The sequence below is a fragment of the Chroicocephalus ridibundus genome, chromosome Z, assembly GCF_963924245.1.
Source record: "Chroicocephalus ridibundus chromosome Z, bChrRid1.1, whole genome shotgun sequence".
Taxonomy (NCBI): Eukaryota; Metazoa; Chordata; class Aves; order Charadriiformes; family Laridae; genus Chroicocephalus; species Chroicocephalus ridibundus.
The window spans coordinates 27901651-27923556 of record NC_086316.1 but is presented as its reverse complement, the minus strand read 5'-3'; the positions used below and the strand labels follow the sequence as shown (position 1 = coordinate 27923556).

The 21906-nt window shown below is 40.1% G+C and overlaps 1 protein-coding gene across 1 annotated transcript in view; it reads right to left on the bottom strand.

Moving 5' to 3' along the window:
* Window positions 1-4440: 4440 nt before the first annotated feature.
* The window catches only part of ST8SIA4 (ST8 alpha-N-acetyl-neuraminide alpha-2,8-sialyltransferase 4), a 58794-nt gene continuing 41328 nt past the window's right edge, over window positions 4441-21906 (bottom strand). Inside the window, exon 5 of the mRNA XM_063319250.1 lies at window positions 4441-9427. Within this exon, the coding sequence (XP_063175320.1) occupies window positions 9145-9427 (283 nt within the window). The 3' untranslated portion in view covers window positions 4441-9144. The remainder of the gene's footprint in view (window positions 9428-21906) is intronic.

The window sequence follows — 21906 nt, the reverse complement described above, 5'->3', positions numbered from 1 at the left end:
TAGTGAACCACAAGAATCTAGGAAAAAAAATTCTCCCAGGCTGCACAGTAACTTCTTGAAAAGCAAGTTACTTTCCTTATCAGGAATTCCACATCATCTTTCCGAACTTTGTCACATGCTCTAGATAAGAAGCTATTCAAAATGAAAGGGAGGGAACATGGACTGGATTTCTACTCACCTGCCTTTGTGTCACAATTTATGCTCTCAGTGAGGGAGTTCCAAATACAAACAATAGTAGTAGAGACTGGGAGCTAAGGTTTACTTTTATCGAGAAAATTAATACCTTAATTCTCTTCAGGTATTTTTCTATTGTATCTACAGTCCTGTAGCTCTGTCTTTACCTACAGCTCACTTCAGCCTAGTTTGCTGAGGCAGTGAGGCTTATATGATGCCATTGCTTGTCTGTCAGTTCATCCTACTAACTTAGCCAATGAGTCCAGCAGAGGCCCAAGAGGAAGATTAAGGGACTGAAGCACCTTTCATATGAGGGAAGGCTGAAAAAGCCAGGACTGTTCAGACTGGAGAAGGCTCAGGGAGGTGTCATCTATGCGTATAAATACCTGATGGCGGGGAATGAAGAAGAGGGAGCCACACGCTTCTCCATAGTGCACACTGACAGGACAAGAGGCAACGAGCACAAATTAAAACGGGAAATTCCATATGAACTCAAGGAGATTTTTTTTATTTTTTTTTTTTTACTGTGAGGGTGGTCAAATACAGGACCGGGCTGCCCAGAGAGGTTATGGAGTCTCCATCATTGGAGGCTTTCAAAACCCAACATGGTCCTTGGCAAACTGCTCTAGCTGACCCAGCTGAGCCAGCAGGATTTGGAGTCAACGATCTCAAGAGGCCCCTTCCAAGCTAAGTGATTCTGTGATTCTGTACTAATACCTTGATCCAATTCTGCCACATTTACTAGAAGAGTAGCTGTCTCAGACATTTTAAATTCCTAAAATGTTTTGGAAATACGTAAGTTACAAGGAGAGGGAGAGTGAACACCACTTCTGCTGCTGCAGGAAAGACAAGTAGCGCTCTCTACTCCCTCAATGGCAACAGCCCACTCCCTAAATGGGATGCAGGTTTACTAGCATGGGCGTATTAGCCCTTGTATAGCTGCAAACTGGCATTATAGGAACCCTGACTTGCCTGATTTGTGAGCTTCTCCTGCTTTTGCAAAACTGGTCCTCTGTCCCATGCTTTAATAGTGGATATTGGAGGGATGTGGGATTATTGGAAGAGGAAGCAGCTCAGTGAGAGGACTCTGTAAGACACTGGAAGTAGAAAGGTGGAAGGTGGAAAAGCAGTGATGCAGCTGGCACAGGAGGAGCTGAGGTTACTTCAGGACATAACTTTGCAAAATCAGGCTTTACACATACTACTCATAGGATGACTTGTTTGAGGAACAGAGTTAGAGCTATTATAGCACTGAATGCTGTTTGTGTATTACAAAGCACTCTTCTATGAGCTGTAGAAGCAGAGCAGGGAGCATTACCATGATGCACTGCCCAGGCTACTCCATCCTTCTAAGAGAAGCAATTCATCCACATGGAGTACCATACTGCAATAACTATTCTTTTTCCAGACTGGTGCATTGCTACATAACATTGCCTCAGGCTTCAAGTAGTCTCTCTTCACACACAGATTTTCAGAGTCATCCTGCACTTGACAATGATTCAGGAGGAGTAAGAACAGAGAGCTTGGAGAGCAAATGGACAAGCCTGGAGACAAAAAGGCGAATGCCATGCAGTTAGGGGTTCAGGAGAGGGACATTTGAAACCATTTACTCTTATTTTGTTATGTTCCATCTTCTCGTTCCATCTTTATCCTTTTATGATTCTCATTGCACTTCCCTTGGAATACATTTTAGTCTCCAGGAAAGAGGTATTCTTCTTCTTTGAGACTACAGCCTCTCTACTGTGCTAACTGTGCAGTTCACAGAATCATAGTTCCACCCCCGCTGCTGTGGGCAGGGACACCTCCCACTAGACCAGGCTGCTCAAAGCCCCATCCAGCCTGGCCTTGAACACTTCCGGGGATGGGGCATCCACAACTTCTCTGGACAACCTGTTCCAGTGCCTCACCACCCCCATAGTGAAAAATTTCTTCCTGATATCTAATCTAAATCTACCCTCTTCCACTTCGATGCCATTACCCCTCGTCCTATCACTACCTGCCCTTGTAAAAAGTCCTTCTTCAACTTTCTCATGGGCTCCCTTCAAATACTGAAAAGCCGCAATAAGGTGTCCCTGGAGCCTTCTCTTCTCCAAGCTGAACAACTCCAACACTCTCACCACTGGCCAGAGTGGAGTTGTGTATTTGCTTTCACAGTATGATTGGTAACAGCTTAGAAATCTGTTAGTAATTAAAACATGGTAATGGTTGATTTAGTAGGCTTTAAACCATAGTGTATGGTTTTTGCAGTATTGTATATGATTTCTACAAGCTATTTTTTCATTTTCTTTTAAATTCCGAAGTGTATACAGAGATTAATTCTGGCCCTCATTGAGTAAGTTTTGTTCTCACATGAACAACTTCAAACATTTTATAATATGTTGTATTAATGGGGCATTATGAGCAGCTGCCTCCTCCTGCTGCGCCAGCCCAGGACCTCTCCTGCCCAGCTGATGGAGCCCAGCTCGGTGCCCAGGGACCTGGGGCCTGTTCCCAGGCTGAGGGACACGGGTGACCTTTCCCCATTTGCAGGTTCAACTGAGCACTTGTCCCAGACACACACACACACAGAGAGGACGCTGACACACCGGTCACTCACACTGCCCCAGAGGAGGCGCAGCCCCCGCCAGCACCCCCACAGAGGACGGGCAGGACCAGGAGGGCAGACAGCCCAGTGCCCTCCAAATCCCGGGCTGGCAGCAGCAGGTCACTAGTGCAGCACACAGGGGACACTCTCCAGCTTCACAAGCACACCCGCCTTCGCGGATCCCCCGAGCACAAGCACAGCCCCTCTGCCCGCCCGACACCTCTGCCCCGATCCCGGCCCCCCCTGCCTGCCCCATGGGTGCCCCACTCGCCAGCTGGTCCAGCTTGAAGTTTGCTGGTGGTTGCACACGCACACCCCATGCACACCATTCTTGGGGGGTACATAGACACTCGCCCCTCTTTAAGCCACCAACCATGAGCCCCTCACTCACCTCACTCATGACGGTGACCCCCAGCAGCTGGTTTTGGGACACACACTGTTCCTACCCCATGGCTGGAGGTTAAAGATCCCCACCTGCTCCAGCTGTTGGCACTGAATCATAGAATCATTTAGGTTGCAAAAGAACTTTAAGATCATCAAGTCCAACCATTAACCTAGCACTGCCCATCCCACCACTAACCATGTCCCAAAGCGCCACAAGTCTTTTAAATACCTCCAGGGATGATGAGTCCACCACTTCCCTAGGCAGCCTGTTCCAATGCGTGACAACCCTTTTGTTGAAGAAATTTTTCCTGATATCCAATCTAAACCTCCCCTAGCACAACTTGAGCCCATTTCCTCTTGTCCTACTGCTTGTTACTTGGGAATAAAGACCAACCCTCCCGCCCCGGTACAACTTTCTTTTAGGTAGTTGTAGAGAGGGACGGGGACCTCTCTGACTCCAGCAGCCGACACCACAGACCAGGGGCACCCACAGCCCTGGGTGACTCCAGCAGCTGGCACTCACTCCTCTCACAATGGTCCCCCAGCAGCTGGCACTGAGTACTCGCAGCACTCACACGCACAGGACAGAGATCGAGATTACACAGAGAGGTAGTTAAAGAAGATTTAATGGGGAGTTAGGCCAGACTGTGCCAAACAGGTGATGGGCTCAGCCAGATAAGTGTACTGACCGGTCTTGGTTCACACGCGACCGGCCCCTTTTGTGTTTATTCCTCCTTTCTTCCTCACCTGCCCATTGCCTCATCAGTTTGCACCATCCCACCGTCTCCCCTCCAACATCATGGAACCTCAGGTCTGCATCCTTCACAGTCGCAAAGTCCCATGTGCCTGCAGTTTCTTGATAGCCGTTCAGTTAGTGTGACTGATGAGGTTGGCTTCTTGTCTGTCTGCATTATGATTTGCCTGTCAGGTTTGTGTCTCCACTTACTTTATTGCTTCCCCCTTTTCCTTAGTATCCCATTTGACAAGGTCCTCAATCAGACAATCTTACTGGAATAAACATTCCTACACTCCACATATCCTTATCAGTTAATGCGACTGATCAGTTTTGGTTCTTATCACTGCCTCCCTTATCATTCGTCGGTCAGGTTTGTGTCTTGTCCTTGTTTATGGCTTCCTCCTTTTCTTAATATCCCCATTTGTGTTGAGAAAGTCCTTGACCAGACATCTTAAAGGAGCAGACACTCTCCTTCCACAAATCCTTACAATTAGCACATAATTGAAAAACATTATCACAGCTGTGTTACAAAGGAATATGGAACAGAATGCAGCGGAAAAAATGAAAAAAACCACCTTCTTTATTTTACAGTTATACAAATAAAAACCAATCCCCATAGCGGTACTTGAAATAATATTAACAGTGTCAAACATGACGATCCTGACAGAACACGTATCAATACTTTAAACCACAGAAATTGTATTACATACGCTCAGTAGCAATAGTACTGTGCAGGAATGAAGCTCTCTGTAAACACACTTCCTTTATTTTATCTACATTTAGAACAATTGTGCTTTTCCCTACACAAAGTAACAGTGCTCTTAAAAATAAATAATGTGCAATTTCAGAGTTATATCCTGAAATATGCTAATCTAGATCCCCATCTAAATCCTGGACATGTCTCTCCCAGGAAAGTCACTGTAAAGAGTGCTCAGCACTTTGCTAGATCAAACACTAAAAAAAGGTACTGAACCCACACCTGTTTTTCTTCAAATTGCAATCAATTAGAGAAAAGGTGCTGACCTCAAGCACATGTTGCTTATATTGTTTAACAGAAGAATGGTACAGTCTTTATTATACATCAGATTATGTAAACCAGACAAGGTCTGAAAGGTTCAGTATATCTTGTATCTGGAGAGTGGCTCAGAGCTGTGGGAGAGAGAACTGTCCCAAAGCTGAAAACTTAACAATCAAATATATTTATCTATTATTTTTATGAAATATTATAGACTCTCTGCCACAGAAACATTAACATGTACATTAATAAACAGTTTACAATAAATTTATCTGAATGAAATAAAGTTGTACAATGTAAAGCTGCCATAAGATTTGGAAAAATATACACTGTCTGCTGTCTTGATGTAGCTCCCTGTTCTTACTTTAACAATCATTTAGGAACCATAGCCGGCAACTGATATGACTGATATGAGGATAAATTTGAGGAACACTCAACTGATGGGCTGTTCCTCAGCTGTTCCTCACCAGGGCAGATATCAAGAGAATATTAGGGATCCTTCTTTTCATCCTGTCTACATTTTATTAGCCATTGATAGCGTTGGATGATAAAAGTGGTAATTATAATAAAGCCTGGTTATCCGATCTGTGCTGTAGGCAGCACAGGAAGTGCAAATGTATATGAACAGAAATCATCCAAGGCGGCTATGGAGGCTTGAGCTGTTGACTGCTGCCCTGTGAAGGACCACGAGGTGAAATTTATTCCACTTTAAAGTCCCTGTACAGCAGCTATAAGCCTTTGGTGCTACGGAGCCTTTGGTCACCTTCAGTGAAGAAGAGTCACACAAGGGAACAAATCTATTTTTTTAATTTTTTTTTCTGTTCAGGATCTGGGGTGCCTCAATAGAAAAGCACAAAGAGACCCAGTGTAATACAGAGCCAGGAGGTAAAAGAGAATGATAAGAAAGGGTGTCTGCAATGAGTCCACTGCTACAGCTTCCCAGCAGTGAGAGGGCTAACAACCAAGGCCACATAACCTAACAGGAAAAAAACTAACAGGAAAAGCTCTGGGCATGTCCCATCTCAGGTCACCCTAGAGTAACCAGTAACTGATGGTCACAAACCACCTCAAAACAGACAATTTGCAGCATAACAAACCGTACACCAGGAAGCCCCAGAAACTTTGGTCTCCACATGGACACAGATCCTCTACAACAGCAATACAATAAAATGATTCCTAGTGCTTGTGAAAACCTACACAGTCAAAGACTTCAACTGCTACTTGCCTCAGAGGATGGTTTGAAACCTACCACTCACTACATTACACTTCAGCTAAGGATAAAGCTGAGGCAGGTGAGCCAGGAGATGGGTTAGTGAGGAGCCCTATGCTTTCAGTAGGGTGCTAGTTTGAGGGGAGGTTGCTATGAGAAGGGTGAGCGTGGATGATGGTGGAGCGCCACGAGACTATGACTCATGGTGCCAGAAGCGTGCAGTATTGAAGCTTCAAAACCTGCAGGGGACAAGGTTAATGCCCGGTTTTGACAAGGTATGGGCTAACTCTGTTGTCTTGGAAGCAGGTGCTACTGTCATGTCTTGTGCCCAACCCAGTCAGAGAAACCTTGCCCTGTATCACCCTGTTGTATCACATTTAGTAATAGGGTAAAAATTCGTACTCCATGGCTTGTGCACTGAAGTTAACTTCACTCACAGAGAATCAGATGTGAAGCTTACAAAACAGGCTCAGGCCAAATTTTTCTTCATCTGCTGTCTTCTAAAGGCAAACTTTCTCATCTCTCTCCCTACTTCATCTCATTGTTTTCAGTTATTCAATTACACAAGTAACTTTTTTTTTACTACCACAGGAATTAGTGTCTCTGTCTACTTTGCTCTCAGAGAAATAACCAACTGTTGTATTAAAACCTTCCCTGAGGTGAAAAAAATCACCTGTCAGTTGATATTTTAGTCTACTTGAATTCCCTTTTTGTTGATGGCCTGACAGTACAGAGAAGAAGATAAGACACTCCCAGACGGAAAGATAAAGCTGAACAGACGCTTCTCTGAGCTTCTGTGTGACTGGCACCTATGAATTCTTTACTGCAATAGAAATTCTCTCAATGTATATGAAATATGTTTTAAAAGATCAACGGCAGCAAAACCCTAACAGAAAGAAGAGGAATATGCCCAGCTTTCATCACGGAAATAACAGTGTCTTAAACTGCAAGTTTGCACAGTGTACAAATAACACCCTTTGTCTTATCGACAACAAATTAAACACATTCCAGTCTGTGTTGCTGTTTGGTTCCTTGTGATACCTTGGTTTCAGTGGCAATCATGTTAGGACTACATCCCACACCTCAGCATAGAGCCAAAGTAGACTGTCCTGGGTGGAAAAGACTGGTGAATACAGAATATGCTACCGTCTCCTAGATATAGCAGAATGACCTCCTATTTCCCATCGACGTTTGGCAAAACTGCAAGGCAGTGATTTAGCTACTAAATTTGGATAATCGCAGGCCTCTAGTTATACCTGTGAACTTAAAAGGAAGAATGGGTAATAAATGGCACTTTTAGATAGTAAATGTCTGTGAGTGCTGTGCTACATATGAAATTGCCCAAGCTAGTTCAAAATTCATAGATACACCAAATATCATATTTGGAGATGAGGATCTAACATAGAGCTGGAAACATAACAGGAAAATATCCATACATGGTATCAACATGCCTTCTCCTTAGGCTAGCCTGACATGAAAATGGCGTAACCATGGTTTTCTTCATTTACCTCCTCCATTAGCACTAAAGCATATCATATGCAGACAGGTGTGTATCTTAGTATATGTTGTTACTGACACTCCACCCTGTCCTACCTCCTACCCTCCTGGGTAATTTCTTGTTCTCTTTTTTGAAAGAAGACAGTGAAAGAATTCTTGGCTTTGTGGATAAACAAGAATGACGCTCAGAAAAATCACTGTGAGATAAAGCAGCTCTGTGTTATTTCAGTCAATTACACATCAGAATATCAAGCTGATACAAAAGAGGTATATTAGAGAAAGATATCATCCAACACCATTAGAAATTTATGTTTTAAAAGAACTGTTTGACCTACAATTCTTTTATGTTCCATTTAACTGGCGAAGTCTTTTTTTTTTTTCTCTAGACGTATTCCAATGTCACCTGAGTTCCTTTACACTTTGTGTTTTCCTTTCAATCAGAAAAAAAATTGTATATATATATTCGAATGTATGAAATAATTTCTTTACTCCTGCTGATTTTTCTGAAGAACTAAATTCTATATGCAAAGTCAGTAAAGACGCTTTGCTTTGAGATGCTTAATTCAAAAATTTAAATAACATAAAGGATATGTTCCCTTCAGCAGCAAAGAAACATCATACCAAATCTACACCATTTCTTCAAGGAAAGGAAAAAATGTGTAAGAGTAATCTTTGGTACCATAAATAAGGGCACCTTCTCATACTTCTTTAAATCTGAACACAACAGAAAAACTTCTCTTTAAAAATGGATCAATATGGCCTCTGAGTGGTTCCATGTAGTGGGTATTGACAGCGGTAGCTAGAAAAACAATTGGGACGTTAAGGGTTGTGTGACAGCAGGATACAACACAATAACAACTGATAAAATATTTGATGTTTCCCTCCGCCCTCCCACCCTTATGAATTTTTTTCCTAAGACAACTCCATAAGATACATACTTTTAATTACTCATAACATCCTCAAAATCCTGTAAGGGCTCCAATACTTAAAAACAACAAACCCCAACCAACAGCAATAAGAAAAACAGCAACAAAAGCTGAGGTTATAATACAAGATCAGAAACAGTCCTCTGACTGAAGGCATTTACTGATTTGCTTGATCTTATGGACTTCACTTTCTCTACTCAATTCCATCATGATCTTTTCTGACAAAGCCTGGTTTATTTGCTGAAGAAAATATTCCATCCACTGGGGATTTCTTCTGTGGGATGTCTAACCACAGTGGCCAGTCAGAAGTAAGCAGGCTATATTTTTCTTCTTTAATTCATGATGAATGTGTCACTGGATCCTGTAAACACTACTGAGTATACATTCAAGCTTTGTTCTTAGTGAAAGTGGCACTTACTTGAACCCTTGCAGTCAAGATAGCTTAGTTATATAGCACTTTACAGGTATAATAGCTGGTTATGTACTTCTGATAAAATTCCTTTTTCCAATGGCTTAGCAGGTATTGAAACATAGCCTCATTGGGATCCCATTGCCATTCCACAACATCTTTATGATGAAGTGTGTATTCTGTACTTCTTTTTGTACTTTACATGTGCTTTATTGCTGTATGCATTTCCCTGTTGTTAATTTAAGTGCTCCTTTGTTATGTAATACATACAATGTTTTAAACTCTAATGGCATCCTGTGAGGACTGGCATTAGAAAAGTACCGATACTTCAGATCATCATAATAATGATACTTGACTGGTTTTCCATGTAAATCTTTCGGGAATGGCCAAAATCCATACAGGTGAATTTCATCACAAAATCTGGTGGCAAGCGTATACATGAGGAGACCAGTGCTGGGTCGTTTAATGTGGACCTTGTTTGTCAGCCAATAACTGCAAAGACAGAAAAAGTCCATTAAGAAACTCTCATACAACTTAATGTGAATAAATCCTGTAAACTTATTTTATCTATTACGCATTCATTTTACACTATAAATAAGAAAAACCTTCCTTCTTCTCTCTAAACTGAGATCATAAATGGTGACACTGTTCTGGCACACCTTTATTCCACCAAGAAGAGAAGTGAGACCTTATTTAACACAGGGCTGTAGAAAAGCTGGCCAACTAAGTTCTTAGTTCAGGCTTTAATCCTAACACGAAGTCACGATGCCTGCAAATCCTAGGAAACTGCAGTTAACCTCCTCAGCCAGATCAGGGAACAGTCTCTCGCTATAAACTTCGACCCCTTGCAGTATCCAATTCACCTCACCGAGTCAGCCCAACACTGAATATTTGATTGGCTTAGTGATTACTTCACAGATCACTTGTCTAAATAGAAAGTAAATGGAAATAATAAACATAACATCTTAAGAATGTAACTTCCAGAAGCAAACAGAAGTGAAGCTTTAATTACTTGGCTTGTGATTAAGTAAGTAAAGCTTCCTGGTTGTGGCAGTCTACAGAAAAGCAAAATCTTACACTAATAATTTTAAAAAGGTTTTGTTTTGTACTCAATGGTTGACAGATCTGACTGAAGCTATGGGACAGTTTTCCTGAGCCAGAAACAACAGTTCAACTCAACCTTGCATAAAAGAAATTTGAAATAAAGTGAAACTAAATGAAAAACAGAGTGTGAGCACGATACAATATAAAACATTCCTTTTTTGATCAGGAGGGATCACTAATACAACACTTCAATAGTTGCAGCCAATTCTTCACCACTGGGCTCTGAAACAGTTACAATGCAGTGCAAGTCCCAAATCAGGTGTACTGTACATTGGTCTTAAGCCTTGTGTCAGGAGTTAATTGATAGGACCTGTAATGATCTGGAAAAATGAAAGGAACCAGGGAGGAACAGAGTATGAGTGGAAAAACTCCTTCTACACCTGAAAACTGTAAGAAAAGCAATTAAAGATGTAAAAAGTCTGCCCTGATGAGTATGAGATTCATCAGTTTTTTACATCCATAATCACTCTTAAAAGATTGCTCTGACACTTAAATTTGTCTTAGTGTTTATGGAGCGTCAATATCTTGGCTTTTAAGAACACTGGACCTATTTCTGCCAGATCAAAATATCACCTATGGCTTAACCTACAGTCAAAACCACCAGACTTTCACCTACATCTAGCAAGATACGTGTACATTTATAAAAATGGAATGTATTACTATCAGTATGATCGCAGCAGAAATGTTAATTGAATAGCATGTTGCTACCAGACAATGACTTCTTGCAGCTATTGACAAAAATTAAATTCAAATAAACACAGAAAAACATAGGCATCTATTTTTAAAATAGTTAATGTTAAAATGATCTTCTGAGAACACTCTATTACCATCACCAATATATGCAACAATTGATGCCGATCATCATTGCATTAAATGGATACTGGGGAATTCAAATGACAATTGTTTACTCTGCTACTGTGGAACGGATGACTTCTGATTAGACTACAACATGAGATGTGCTTTCCCAAGGCTGTACTCAAAATGACATGTGTTGTCTCAGACAAGAAAAACCTGATATGATGGGCTACATTCTAGTATCAGATCTTTTAGCATACTTAACATCTTCACTTACCATTTCTACAAATTCCACAGGATTTCTAATTATAAATGAGATCAGAATCTCGTTGTGTGTATTTCCATGGATTTTTAACTCCTTTCTCTGGACAGGACTGAATCTGAGGAAACTAAGTTATAACTCTGAATAGCTCCAAAAGATAATATACCAAGCTCTGTTCCTTGAGTGAGAAGCTATCTCGAAGAAAACCAACTCATAAACAGTTGCCTGTCACTGAAATTCTGTTCCTTCTACAGCTGTGGACAGAATATTTTTTAGAAGAGCTTTCCGAGAAATCTTATATGGTATTTAAAAAGTTAAAATATTAGTATTAATAAGAGAGTAGGGAAAAAAGATTGTGAGAAAGAAGATAAAAAGATTTCAGTGTTACTCAGGAACGTCTGTGTCAGTGGGAGAAGCTGGAAGATGTACATTGTCTTGATTACCCTCTCAAAAATATTGTAGAACAGGACAAGACAGATAAAAGCAACATAGGCTATCAGAAGAATATATTTCTGTAATTTGTGAGAGAGTAAACAGAGTAGATTGAAAAAGAAACAACTAAGTGGGGACATGGCAGAAAGCTCAAAAAATATGTAGTGTGTAAAGGAAGCAAATGGGGATTTAATTACTACTTTAACACAAGCACTGCAACATAAAAACCCAGTAGAGTTATTCAGTGGTAGGTCTAAAATAAACAGATGAAAGTACTTTTTAATACAATACGCCACTGAACAGTGGAATTCATTGCAACAGCATGTTCTGAACGACAACGACCAGCTGACTAAAAAGGTAGAAATTGTTAAAGTTCACTAACACAGCAGTGCAGATGCTCAAGAGTTTGCTAAACTGCTGGTCATGGGAGCACATATTCTTTCTTCTAAGCCTCTGTGCTGGCAACTGGCACCAGTACGGCCACTAGCTGGAGAGGGACCTACTTAAACAACCACTTTTATATTCTTGGACCCAGTGTCTGCTTTCTCTAGGTGTTAGCTAAAATAACTTCCTCAAACTCAGAAATAATAAAGCCTTTGCTTGTGCTTTCATGTCTTCAGAGGGACTAATCTCATCAATGATATGAACAATCCTTCAACTGACCCTCTCAATTTATGTGAATGTATTTAATTAAAAACACGTTATTCGTCCTTTTCTTACTGAGATACGCCTTGGGCAGGAGGCTACACAAGGAATCTAGAGTGTGAAAGAATTAAAAGTCTGAGCAATAACACTGAGACTATGGCAGCCAGCACAGAAACACTGCTGAGTGTTTGCGTGAGATCTACTTTACAGTTTTCTAGGTACCATACTTTGAAAGAGCATACACAAAAACCCATTTCATTAAAAGGAATAATGCACTTTATGAAGAGCTGAAACACTCTACAAAATTGTCATTTCCTTTTTAGCAAACTTAATTCACTACTTTAATGTTATTTTTTGTTTGAGGTTTTCTTCCTTTACCCCTTTATCCTATACTGCCAAATGAATTCAAATTCTTGCTTATAAAGCAGATTTCAAGGACTACTCAAGAGATTGGATCCTGCCTGGCAATATTCCTTAGAAAGAGAAAGAAAAGACCAGTAAGACTAGTGATATCAATGGTGAACGCATTGTTACAACACCCTGCATTGCCACAGCTAAATGAGAGCACGGCCAGCAGGCTGCTGTTCAGTGTCACTGCCATGCAGAGAGTTTTAAGCACTGTGAGAATAGTTTTTACTGGGCATGGCAAAATAATAGAGAATATATTAAAGCTCACTTTTACCCGTCTTAAAATAAAATGGTTCACCTTCCCTGGTGTCGGAGACTATTCTGCTTTGTGCCATTGCTCTAGCATGATCTGCTCACAAAGCTGCTTTAATCAACTCTTTGAAAATCACTTTAATAGGAAAAGAATCGGCTAAGGATAAAGTAGTATCAAAATGTAGCATAACACTGCCCTTCTGCTGCCAGTGAATTAAGGAACTCTTGCTAAACTTAAGACCAGTTAAGCCTACAAACTTTTTTCTCGTACATAAAAAGCCTAGAATCCTCCGCATCCATAAGCAACATGCCCTATATAATATTTGGAAGGATGGGGTAGTAAGGTCTATATATGAAGGAAAAAAGTCTTTAGGACTAATTAACAGGATATGCTTAAGACTAGGAACACGTCTTAACTTCTGTCCCACTTCTGTAATATTTCCAAGCTATCAGAATACTTTTCTTTGAACACACACTAGCTCCTTTAGTTTTCATCTAAAAAAAAAGAAACTGTTGACCTAGATTTAGAAGGAAAACACAGGATAAATAAACCTCCTTAACCATTTGACAAAAGCAGCCACCCAGAGGAAAAGACCCATGCTTCAATCCCTGATGAACCAATGACAACTGTTTTTTGTGTTAAACCATCACTACTTTCAAAATATAAAATGCCTATGCTGCAGAGCGTGACTGCAGACAACACGGGCCTCAATCTGGCCAGATGAGGGAGGAGGCAAGTTTAAGCCTTCAAAGGCGCTGTGCACCCTGCGCTGCAGTACAAAAGGAGAATGAGAGCCATCATCTCCCATCTGCTTCAATGGCTCCTGCAGTGCACCTGTGTGAAAACTAGTTTTTAACAAGCACAGGGCCTCCTCAGAGCACACCTACAAGACCAAGCTCTTCTTACAAGGCTGTGAGAAGGTCATGCTGTCCACACCTCTGCCAAGCTTAGCAATGAGGTACCTGCCACCCTGCTCACTGCTGTCATGACCAAAGCATTCCAGAGCACAAACAGAAGTTAAAACTGTGTGACCAACATTCTAAATTTTAGAAAAATCCAAGCTGCTTCCCTAAACGCTTATGCCTGTATGCAAAACTGCCTGTAGATAATGTATTTCAACTGACACCAGAACATTGTCATCACTTAGCCATGAAGCTCTGGTAAACGCTCTTTTGTTTTCACACTATTATGAGGTACACTGTATGAGTGAAACTGTTAAATGCCTATGTACCCAGATGGATATAAAGCCATTCAAAACCTACTAGAGTAAGTAGATTGGTGACTCTTTGTCAAAAAGGAAAAACTGTCTAAAAGATGCTCTAAAATTTCAAAGAAATGTCACAGATTCTAGTGGAAATGCAGTCCTTATTTAAGAAGTTGAACCTTGCTTGGTTTGTTCCAGCAGCAGACAGTAAACCCCTGCAGAGGAGATTTTAAGTGACCGGAGTTGCAAACCTTAGAGGACAAAAAAGAAATTAAAATGAACCCAAATTTAAGCAATAAAAAATACACATTTATTGCTATTCAAGACAATATGATCCAATTAATTCTGCAATTAACCCACAGAAATAGTTGGAATATTTATGTATGTTTTTTTAAAAGCAAATGAAATTATCTTGAAAAAAAGATTGTGTGTTGGAAAGAAAACAATGATTTAACGGCTAGTTCACTCCAGATTTCACTGATGAGAGTAGCTGCCATCAGTGTAAATAGTAATAGCATACCAACCTTTTCCAGAAGGTCCATAAAGAACGAGACTGCAAAGTAATATCTTACATTAAATTTCAATCCTTAGGGTAAAAGAAAGCAACAGATGTGCACTGTTGCAACCACAGGTTTGTTTTTTTTTTTTTTTTTAATACTGAAAATGATGCCCCTTGATTCTCAACAGAGACTATGTATCTGTCAAGAATGGCGACCATGAGAAAAGGTGCCAACTGCTGTCTGGTAGCCTAGGCTGGGTTTAGCACTCATCAGGAAAGAATGACTGCAAATCTGATGTTAGCACAATAACTAGACATGACTTGCCATTGTCATGCTTTGATTGTCAGATCATAAGAACGATGCAAGTAAATAACAGAGAAAAAGATGAAAAAGGAGTAATACTGTACATATGTGTGCTTGTATGCAAGAGAGTGAAATAGCTGTTTTGATGCAGAATATCCTCTACAAAACTGCTACACATTTTTCAGGACAATGAAGACCAAAATCTAAGCAATGGAACAAGGACATTTTAAATGTATTGTGATAAAGATTATCTTAACTGGAGAACTGGGTTGGAAATAAAGATCACTAGAGAAGCTTGCGGAATTAAACTGTTTATAACACAGTCCTATTATTAACAGACTGGGCTTGATCTACTCCAAACTGGTAGGAGGATCATCATGTACACATTTCCTCTATTCACTTCACAATAGCCATCTTCTCATAGCCTTACTGGGTAGGCTGGAATGCACGCACATCCTCTAATGTTCACATACTATTTTTAAGACCTACTTAACAAGTTCTTTTGTGCATCTTAGAACCTGTATTACAATTCCTCAGGTCTTAAATTTTGGTCCATTCAACATTCCCTTAATAGCTTTCAAAAGCCAAGGTCACTTTTGTTACTTATTTTCGGCAGAAGGGCTTTTTTTCCTGCTTATCACTGGTCTTCCAGATAATTTATTCACTGTCATCTATGATTAGCCACACAATATTTTTTCAGCGATGAGGGAAGATGCATCTTCTCCTGCTTTATTTTCATGCTTTTCTCACAATGAAGTCACTTTCAGGACAACTTTTAAAACAAGTTTGCTGAGCAAAGCTTTTGCTGACTTCTCTGGGTCACCTTAGTCCTCAGGTTGTGCTTAACTGCTCAGCACTCGCACAGAAGGACCTGAATGGGGCTTTTCACATCTCCTTTTCACCTCCCCCTTTCTCAAAGCTTCTGAGAAGTCACTTCAATCACTTCTCTTTTCACTGTGACTCACTGTCTCCAGCCACACCATCAGAGCTCTGTAACAGGTCATCATCTCTGTACCCACCCACCACCAGTCAGTACTCCCTACTGCTCCAAGCATGCTGAGTTTGCCCACACTGTTGCCTTCCTCCAACTCCCAAAACACCTCGGAAACACTGATCTGATGCTTGGGTAATTAGAAATATTCTTTGTGGTACATCACACTACAGGAGAGAAAGGGAGAGTAGAGGCTACTTACTTACATAGCTACTGAAAATCACAAAGAAGATCCATAAATACATTTAAGTCCTTTAAGCCCTTAGGAATCCATTTACACCAAAAGAGCACCAAACCTTTGACAGTAATGTTGCATAGTGACTTTAACACTTATCCTTGCTTCAGAGTCATGGAAGTCATCAGCTGACACTCCCTCTAGCACAGCACATGCCTCTGCTGAAAAGCGGTGCTCCCTCAACCCATGCACAAAACCATCTATCTTCATTTTAAAAGAAGCCAGTTATAAATAATTTATTTAGACATCACAGATGCCCTAGATGTGCACACAGGTACATAGCAAAGGTGCAGTAAAATAGACCTAGAGTACATTTTACAGACTAAGAAAGCTAATAGATAAACTTCTGGAGAAAAGGTTTTCCTTTCTGGCAAATCAGCTCCTTCATTAGGTCTAATGGAAAGAGATATCTCTCTCAGTAAGGTGTTCCATGTTTACCTTATTTCTGTGACGCACTTAGACAATAACATATTCCTGAAATACAGAAAATGGGGCAAAATACAGAGTTCTGTGAATTATAGGATCACAGAACTGTTTGGGTTGGGAGGGACCTTTAAAGATCCATCTTGTCCATCCAACCAGATGTCCAAGACATCTAGTGACGTCTTTCACTAGATCAGGTGGCTCCAAGACCCATCTGACCTGGCCTTGAACACTTCAATGGATAGGGCATCCAAAGCTTCTCTGGGCAACCTGCTTCAGTGCCTCACCAGCCACCAGTAAAACATTTCTTCCTTCTGTCAAATCTAAACCTTCCTTCTTTCAGTTAAAAACCATTGACCCTTGTCCTCTCAATACAGGCCTTGGCAAAAAAATCTCTCTTGGTCTTTCCTTTAAGTACTGAAAGGCTGCAATAACATGTTCCTCTTCTTCTCTTCTCCAAGCTGAACAACCCCAGCTCTCTCAGCCTGTCTTCACAGGAGAGGTGCTCCAGACCTCTGATCATCTTTGTGGCCCTCCTCTGGATCTTTTCCAATAGGTCCATGTCCTTCTTATGTTGGGGGCCCCAGAGCTGGACGCAATACTCCAGTGAGGTCTCCTGAGAGTAGAGTAGAGGGGCAGAATCACCTCCCTTGACCTGCTGGCTATGCTTCTTTTGATGTGGTCCAGGATACGGTTGGCTTTCTGGGCTGCAAGCCAGCTCATATACAAAGATATGTTAATGTTTCTTTCAGGTTAACAAATTCTGACCTGCTCAAAAAAACTATTTTTTTTTTTCAATTTGTGGCTATAAACTAGAACCCACCAGTGATAAATAACAAAAGTGCATCAATTACTTTTTATTTTACTCCCCCCACCATTACAAATGATCGAACTACCTTCACACTTACAAGATAAAAGTCAATGTGCCAGTCTGTAAGCTCAAATCAATCTATTTTTGATTAATACAGACAGAATGTGCATCAGGTAAACTATTTTTTATTATATATTGGTTAAAAGCCGCTGGCATTATTGGCTTTTATTTTCCTCTTTTTTCATATATTTTACTCTTGCCCCATGGAACTGTTTAAATACATGAAAATATTAAAGGCTAAGATAAAATCTTAAAAAATGACAGAGAACACCTGAACAGAGTGTAAAACAGGTGTAAACATGGTGATCAAAAAGCATGTATGTGAATTTAGGAGGATGTGAAATGGAAGATGTGAGAAGTTTTCAGATGGTTCATAAACAGTCAAATCCAAGCTAATACAAAATGGCTTTTATGGCTACAGACATCTTGCTATAGCAAGGTACAGTAGCAATGATAAGAAAACAGAACAAAACAAAAAGCATTTGATTAACTAGGAAAACCACAGAACCGACAAAACCGAGCAACTATTTGCCATAATTTGATAGGCCTCCTTTTTCCTCTGTTTCATTCCTTCCGCATGAATTCACAGAAGAGAAATTATATTCCTATGTCTATAGCTACAAAGCACAGCTACAACTGACCGATGGATGTTCCTTTTCAAAACGTTTCTGTGACTTGTCAATGTACTAGTTTAGCAAGCTTTTTCTTTCTTCTCAACTTTCTTCCTGCTCCAAATGCTAACCCTATAAAGGCCGAGTTAGAGCAAAAGGTGCAATGCCAGTTACATGGAAGTTCATAGGTGTATTCTGATTTGTTTCAGTAGGGCTTGGGTTTCATCCACATAATCTAACAGGAATCTTTCCTCATTACACCTTTTCATTAACATTATACCCTCTGTTACACAAATACCTTCCTATTTCCTACAACACCATTGGAAAGAAATACCTGGTTGGAACTTCATAAACAATTAGTCTGTGTATAATCTAGAAGACACTTCAGCTCAATCCTTTCTACGCTTTTCAGGTTTGTGTGAAAGTCCAAGCTTTCACTGTCTGTCTTTTATGACCAAGGGGGAAGGTGGAAAAAAATTACCCAGCAAAGCTTTCTGAGAGGGACGGTTTGTTGACTGGAACAACACTTCTACCACATAGTCTTAATTGCCTTATTGCCAGTGATAATGGCAATAGTCCTCTCTCACTCATGACTGGAGACGGCAATACATTCAGAGAATGTGAGTTAACGCTAATCATGACCAGTGAACACGCTAACCATAATGGGAGAAAGGCACTGTGATGCTTTGTTTACGCAGTTGTGCTAACGCGCTTCAATTAGAGCCTATCTCTGCTATTCCAGATAAACACACTTCTTCAGACCAGTGACTTTAAGTAGTGCTGAGCTGTGCAGTTTTCTTTTGTGATTAAACATACATTGGGGAATATGTAAACACCTCTAAACTCATTGTAACAGGTTAACCAAATCAGACTTCTACACAAATCTTTAGAGACGAAAGACTGGAGCACCACTGTCTCCATTCCCCAATCTACAGTTCAACACAAGCAAATAACGCTTACAAAAGTTAAGCATACTGACAGTGCAAACTGGCAGGAAAAGTAGGGTGGGATTTCCACTCTGGAAAGCACACTGGGCCCAGTCCTAACAAAACTGTTATAAAAGTAAGCAAAAGAAAGCAATTGCATTTTAAGTAAATGGGGATAGAAATGTAAGAATGTTCTAGAGGAAGTCAATTGCTTTTTTTCGTTTCATATATATTGTAAATATTACTTATTTCCTTCTCTAAAAAGAGTATTGGTGTTAGTTTGGATTAAACAGAAATGAGGAAGCAAAGGGATGAATGGTAAGAAGAGAAAAATAATAATCAGATTGGAGACAGCACAAAAATATTTTAGTGGTTTTAGAGAAGGGTTTGAGAGCAGCTTTGCCTTCACAATTGACTTTCTATTCAGTAAAATAAGACTACCTACCAAACTCTTTTATGCACACATATGTCGAGGTGGGAGAAATAGGGCAGAACAGAGAGTGAAAGTATGGAAAAGTGACAGACAAAAGAAAATGTGCAGTGGATAGAAAAAACAGCATCTCCTAACAGCAAAATGAGAAGGTAGTCATAGAAGACAGGTATTTTACTTCACTCAGATTTTCAAGTTTTTAGGACACTTAGATCCTAGGTTATAGTTTGACTCAGAATCATGCCATGCCTGTTTTTGAAGCAGAACTCTCTCCTCCACTCTGCTCTGAGAGGTGACCACTACTGGAAAACCTTCCGTTCCTCTCCACTCATCCTCACTCCATTTCCACTCAGGCGTGGCACAAGAGACAGCACTGCTGCTCCCTGCCGCTGCCATGTTTCATGGACGTAGGAGTTGATCCAGACCAACTGTGATGATGGGCTAGCTTCCTAGGCAGAAGTTTGATCTGTGGCATCAGCAGGGTTGATATCAGAGGTCAGCCTCCAGCTGAAGGCTGGAGACACAAGCCCACACTAGGACCCCTCCTATTCCTGGAGCTAAAACAGAAATCAGAACTCAAGAGTGCATCCAATTTCACTTGGCCCACAGGAGCAATTTTAACAGGCAGAGATTGTGCAGAGTGATAAAATAGCAGCCCGCATTCTACCAGCCGTATTCCCTTCTTGAAAAAGCCTTTATTTATATGTCTTAGAGCAGCTATTCAAGCCTCATAAAGGCTACTGAAGCAGTTCCTTAGTAAGAAACCTTGATAATGGCTAGGGTTAGCAAAGATACCACAACCAAGAAATTAATTTGACCCCTGTCCTGCACGGTAATGACGAATTCTCTAATAAATGCAAAATGGTAATTCTCCTGTTGCATGACTATTAAATATCTATTACATGAGGGCAATTACACAGATTATATTTCATCTACGAGAGAAGTTAAGTAATTTTGAACTTCAGTTTCAACTGAAATAATACATACCATGTCACTGAAATAATATATAATACAACATAACCACATGTTCATGTTAATCTTGAATTTACATGCTTTGTCAAACTATGCCCAGGGGTCCTGACTTTTTCTGGGGATTGGTGAGGGCATGACAAAATTACTACACACAAAGCTATCTCCCATGTCAAACATGGACAAATTGAGTGGAAAAGGAATTTGGTTTGTAACAATACAAGAGCGAGACTGATTGGATAAGACTCTTCAACCATGTCAGCCAATGCTTCTCTGGGAAAGCCATGTCAAATTAAGAACAGGGAAAAATCTTTTGTTTGAACAAAGATAACAATTCAGCTAAAGGCTAGTAAGGGAGAAAGAACAATGTAGTCTTACTGCAAAGTTATAATAATAGCAATGTGCAGCAGACTGGTGAACTTTGCTAAGTGCTTTGAAACACACATAGGTAACTTTGGTTTAAATTTATAAAATACTCATTTCAAAACCCTATGGAATTCTTAATATCTTATGAAAGCATTGCTAAAATTTATAATTGATAAGCATTTTTCCTATTAAAATGGCAACAGAATGTTACTGGAATAGTGTAAAGTTAAAGTTGCACTAATTCTAGCTTTCACCATTAGATCTAGTCTTTCCTACTGATGTGAATATTTGTTCTTATGCTAATGCCCAGTAAACATTTTTCTGTAACAGATGTAATCCTAACTAATTTTCTTTCTTTTCAAAACAATGCAAATATTGTCATGTTCAGAAAACACAAAACCAAATATATGAGGAAAAAGAACAAAATGTAGTGTGTCCGCTATGTATATTAAGGAATTAGGAACACAACAATGGAAGGACCTGCTTGGATTGTTAAATTCTGTCTTTGTCACTTCAGAAAACCCTGGAATAACTTATTTGTCCCAAGAACATCTATTCTACAGGACTGCATTCTTGGGAGACTATTTTCCTTACATCAACTGTTAAATTTACCCTAAAAAAGACAAAAAGACATGACTATGGGACATTCTGCACCCTGCTGTGGAGTATTATATTCTGTGTCCTGAAACAGGGGGAAATTTATAAGGATGATCCCAGGATGATGACTATACCCTGCACCATGAAGCATTTCATTAATGGCACTGATACCGAAACTGATGTTGAATAATGTAGCCTGTGAACTTGAGAACATGTTCAGATGCTCTTTGCTCGTTGGGCTGATAAACAGGTTAAAACTGCTTTCAGATTGTGCCCAACTCCTCTTGAAGGCTGAAGTCAATAACATCTAACATCAGCTCTGGACAGATACAGGAAAACAGCATGCTCAATCCTATGTTACTTGTTAGACTAACTTCAATTACATAGAGGAAAAATCTGACCTCTTTTGATTTAATCAATACAATCTGAAGTCTCCCTTTTAGAGATTATTATATGAAATATCCACTACAGGCCCCTAAATTTGATCAGTGCAATGAACCAGAGCAAATTAATCAGATATAAAAGCTATTGATTTTACCATAATAAATCCCAGAGCTGTCACTGAATTAACCAACCAGAAGAGCCAGACTTCAGACAAATAAAAGTGAACTACTTCAGAAAAATAAGGAGGCGGAATTTACTTCTT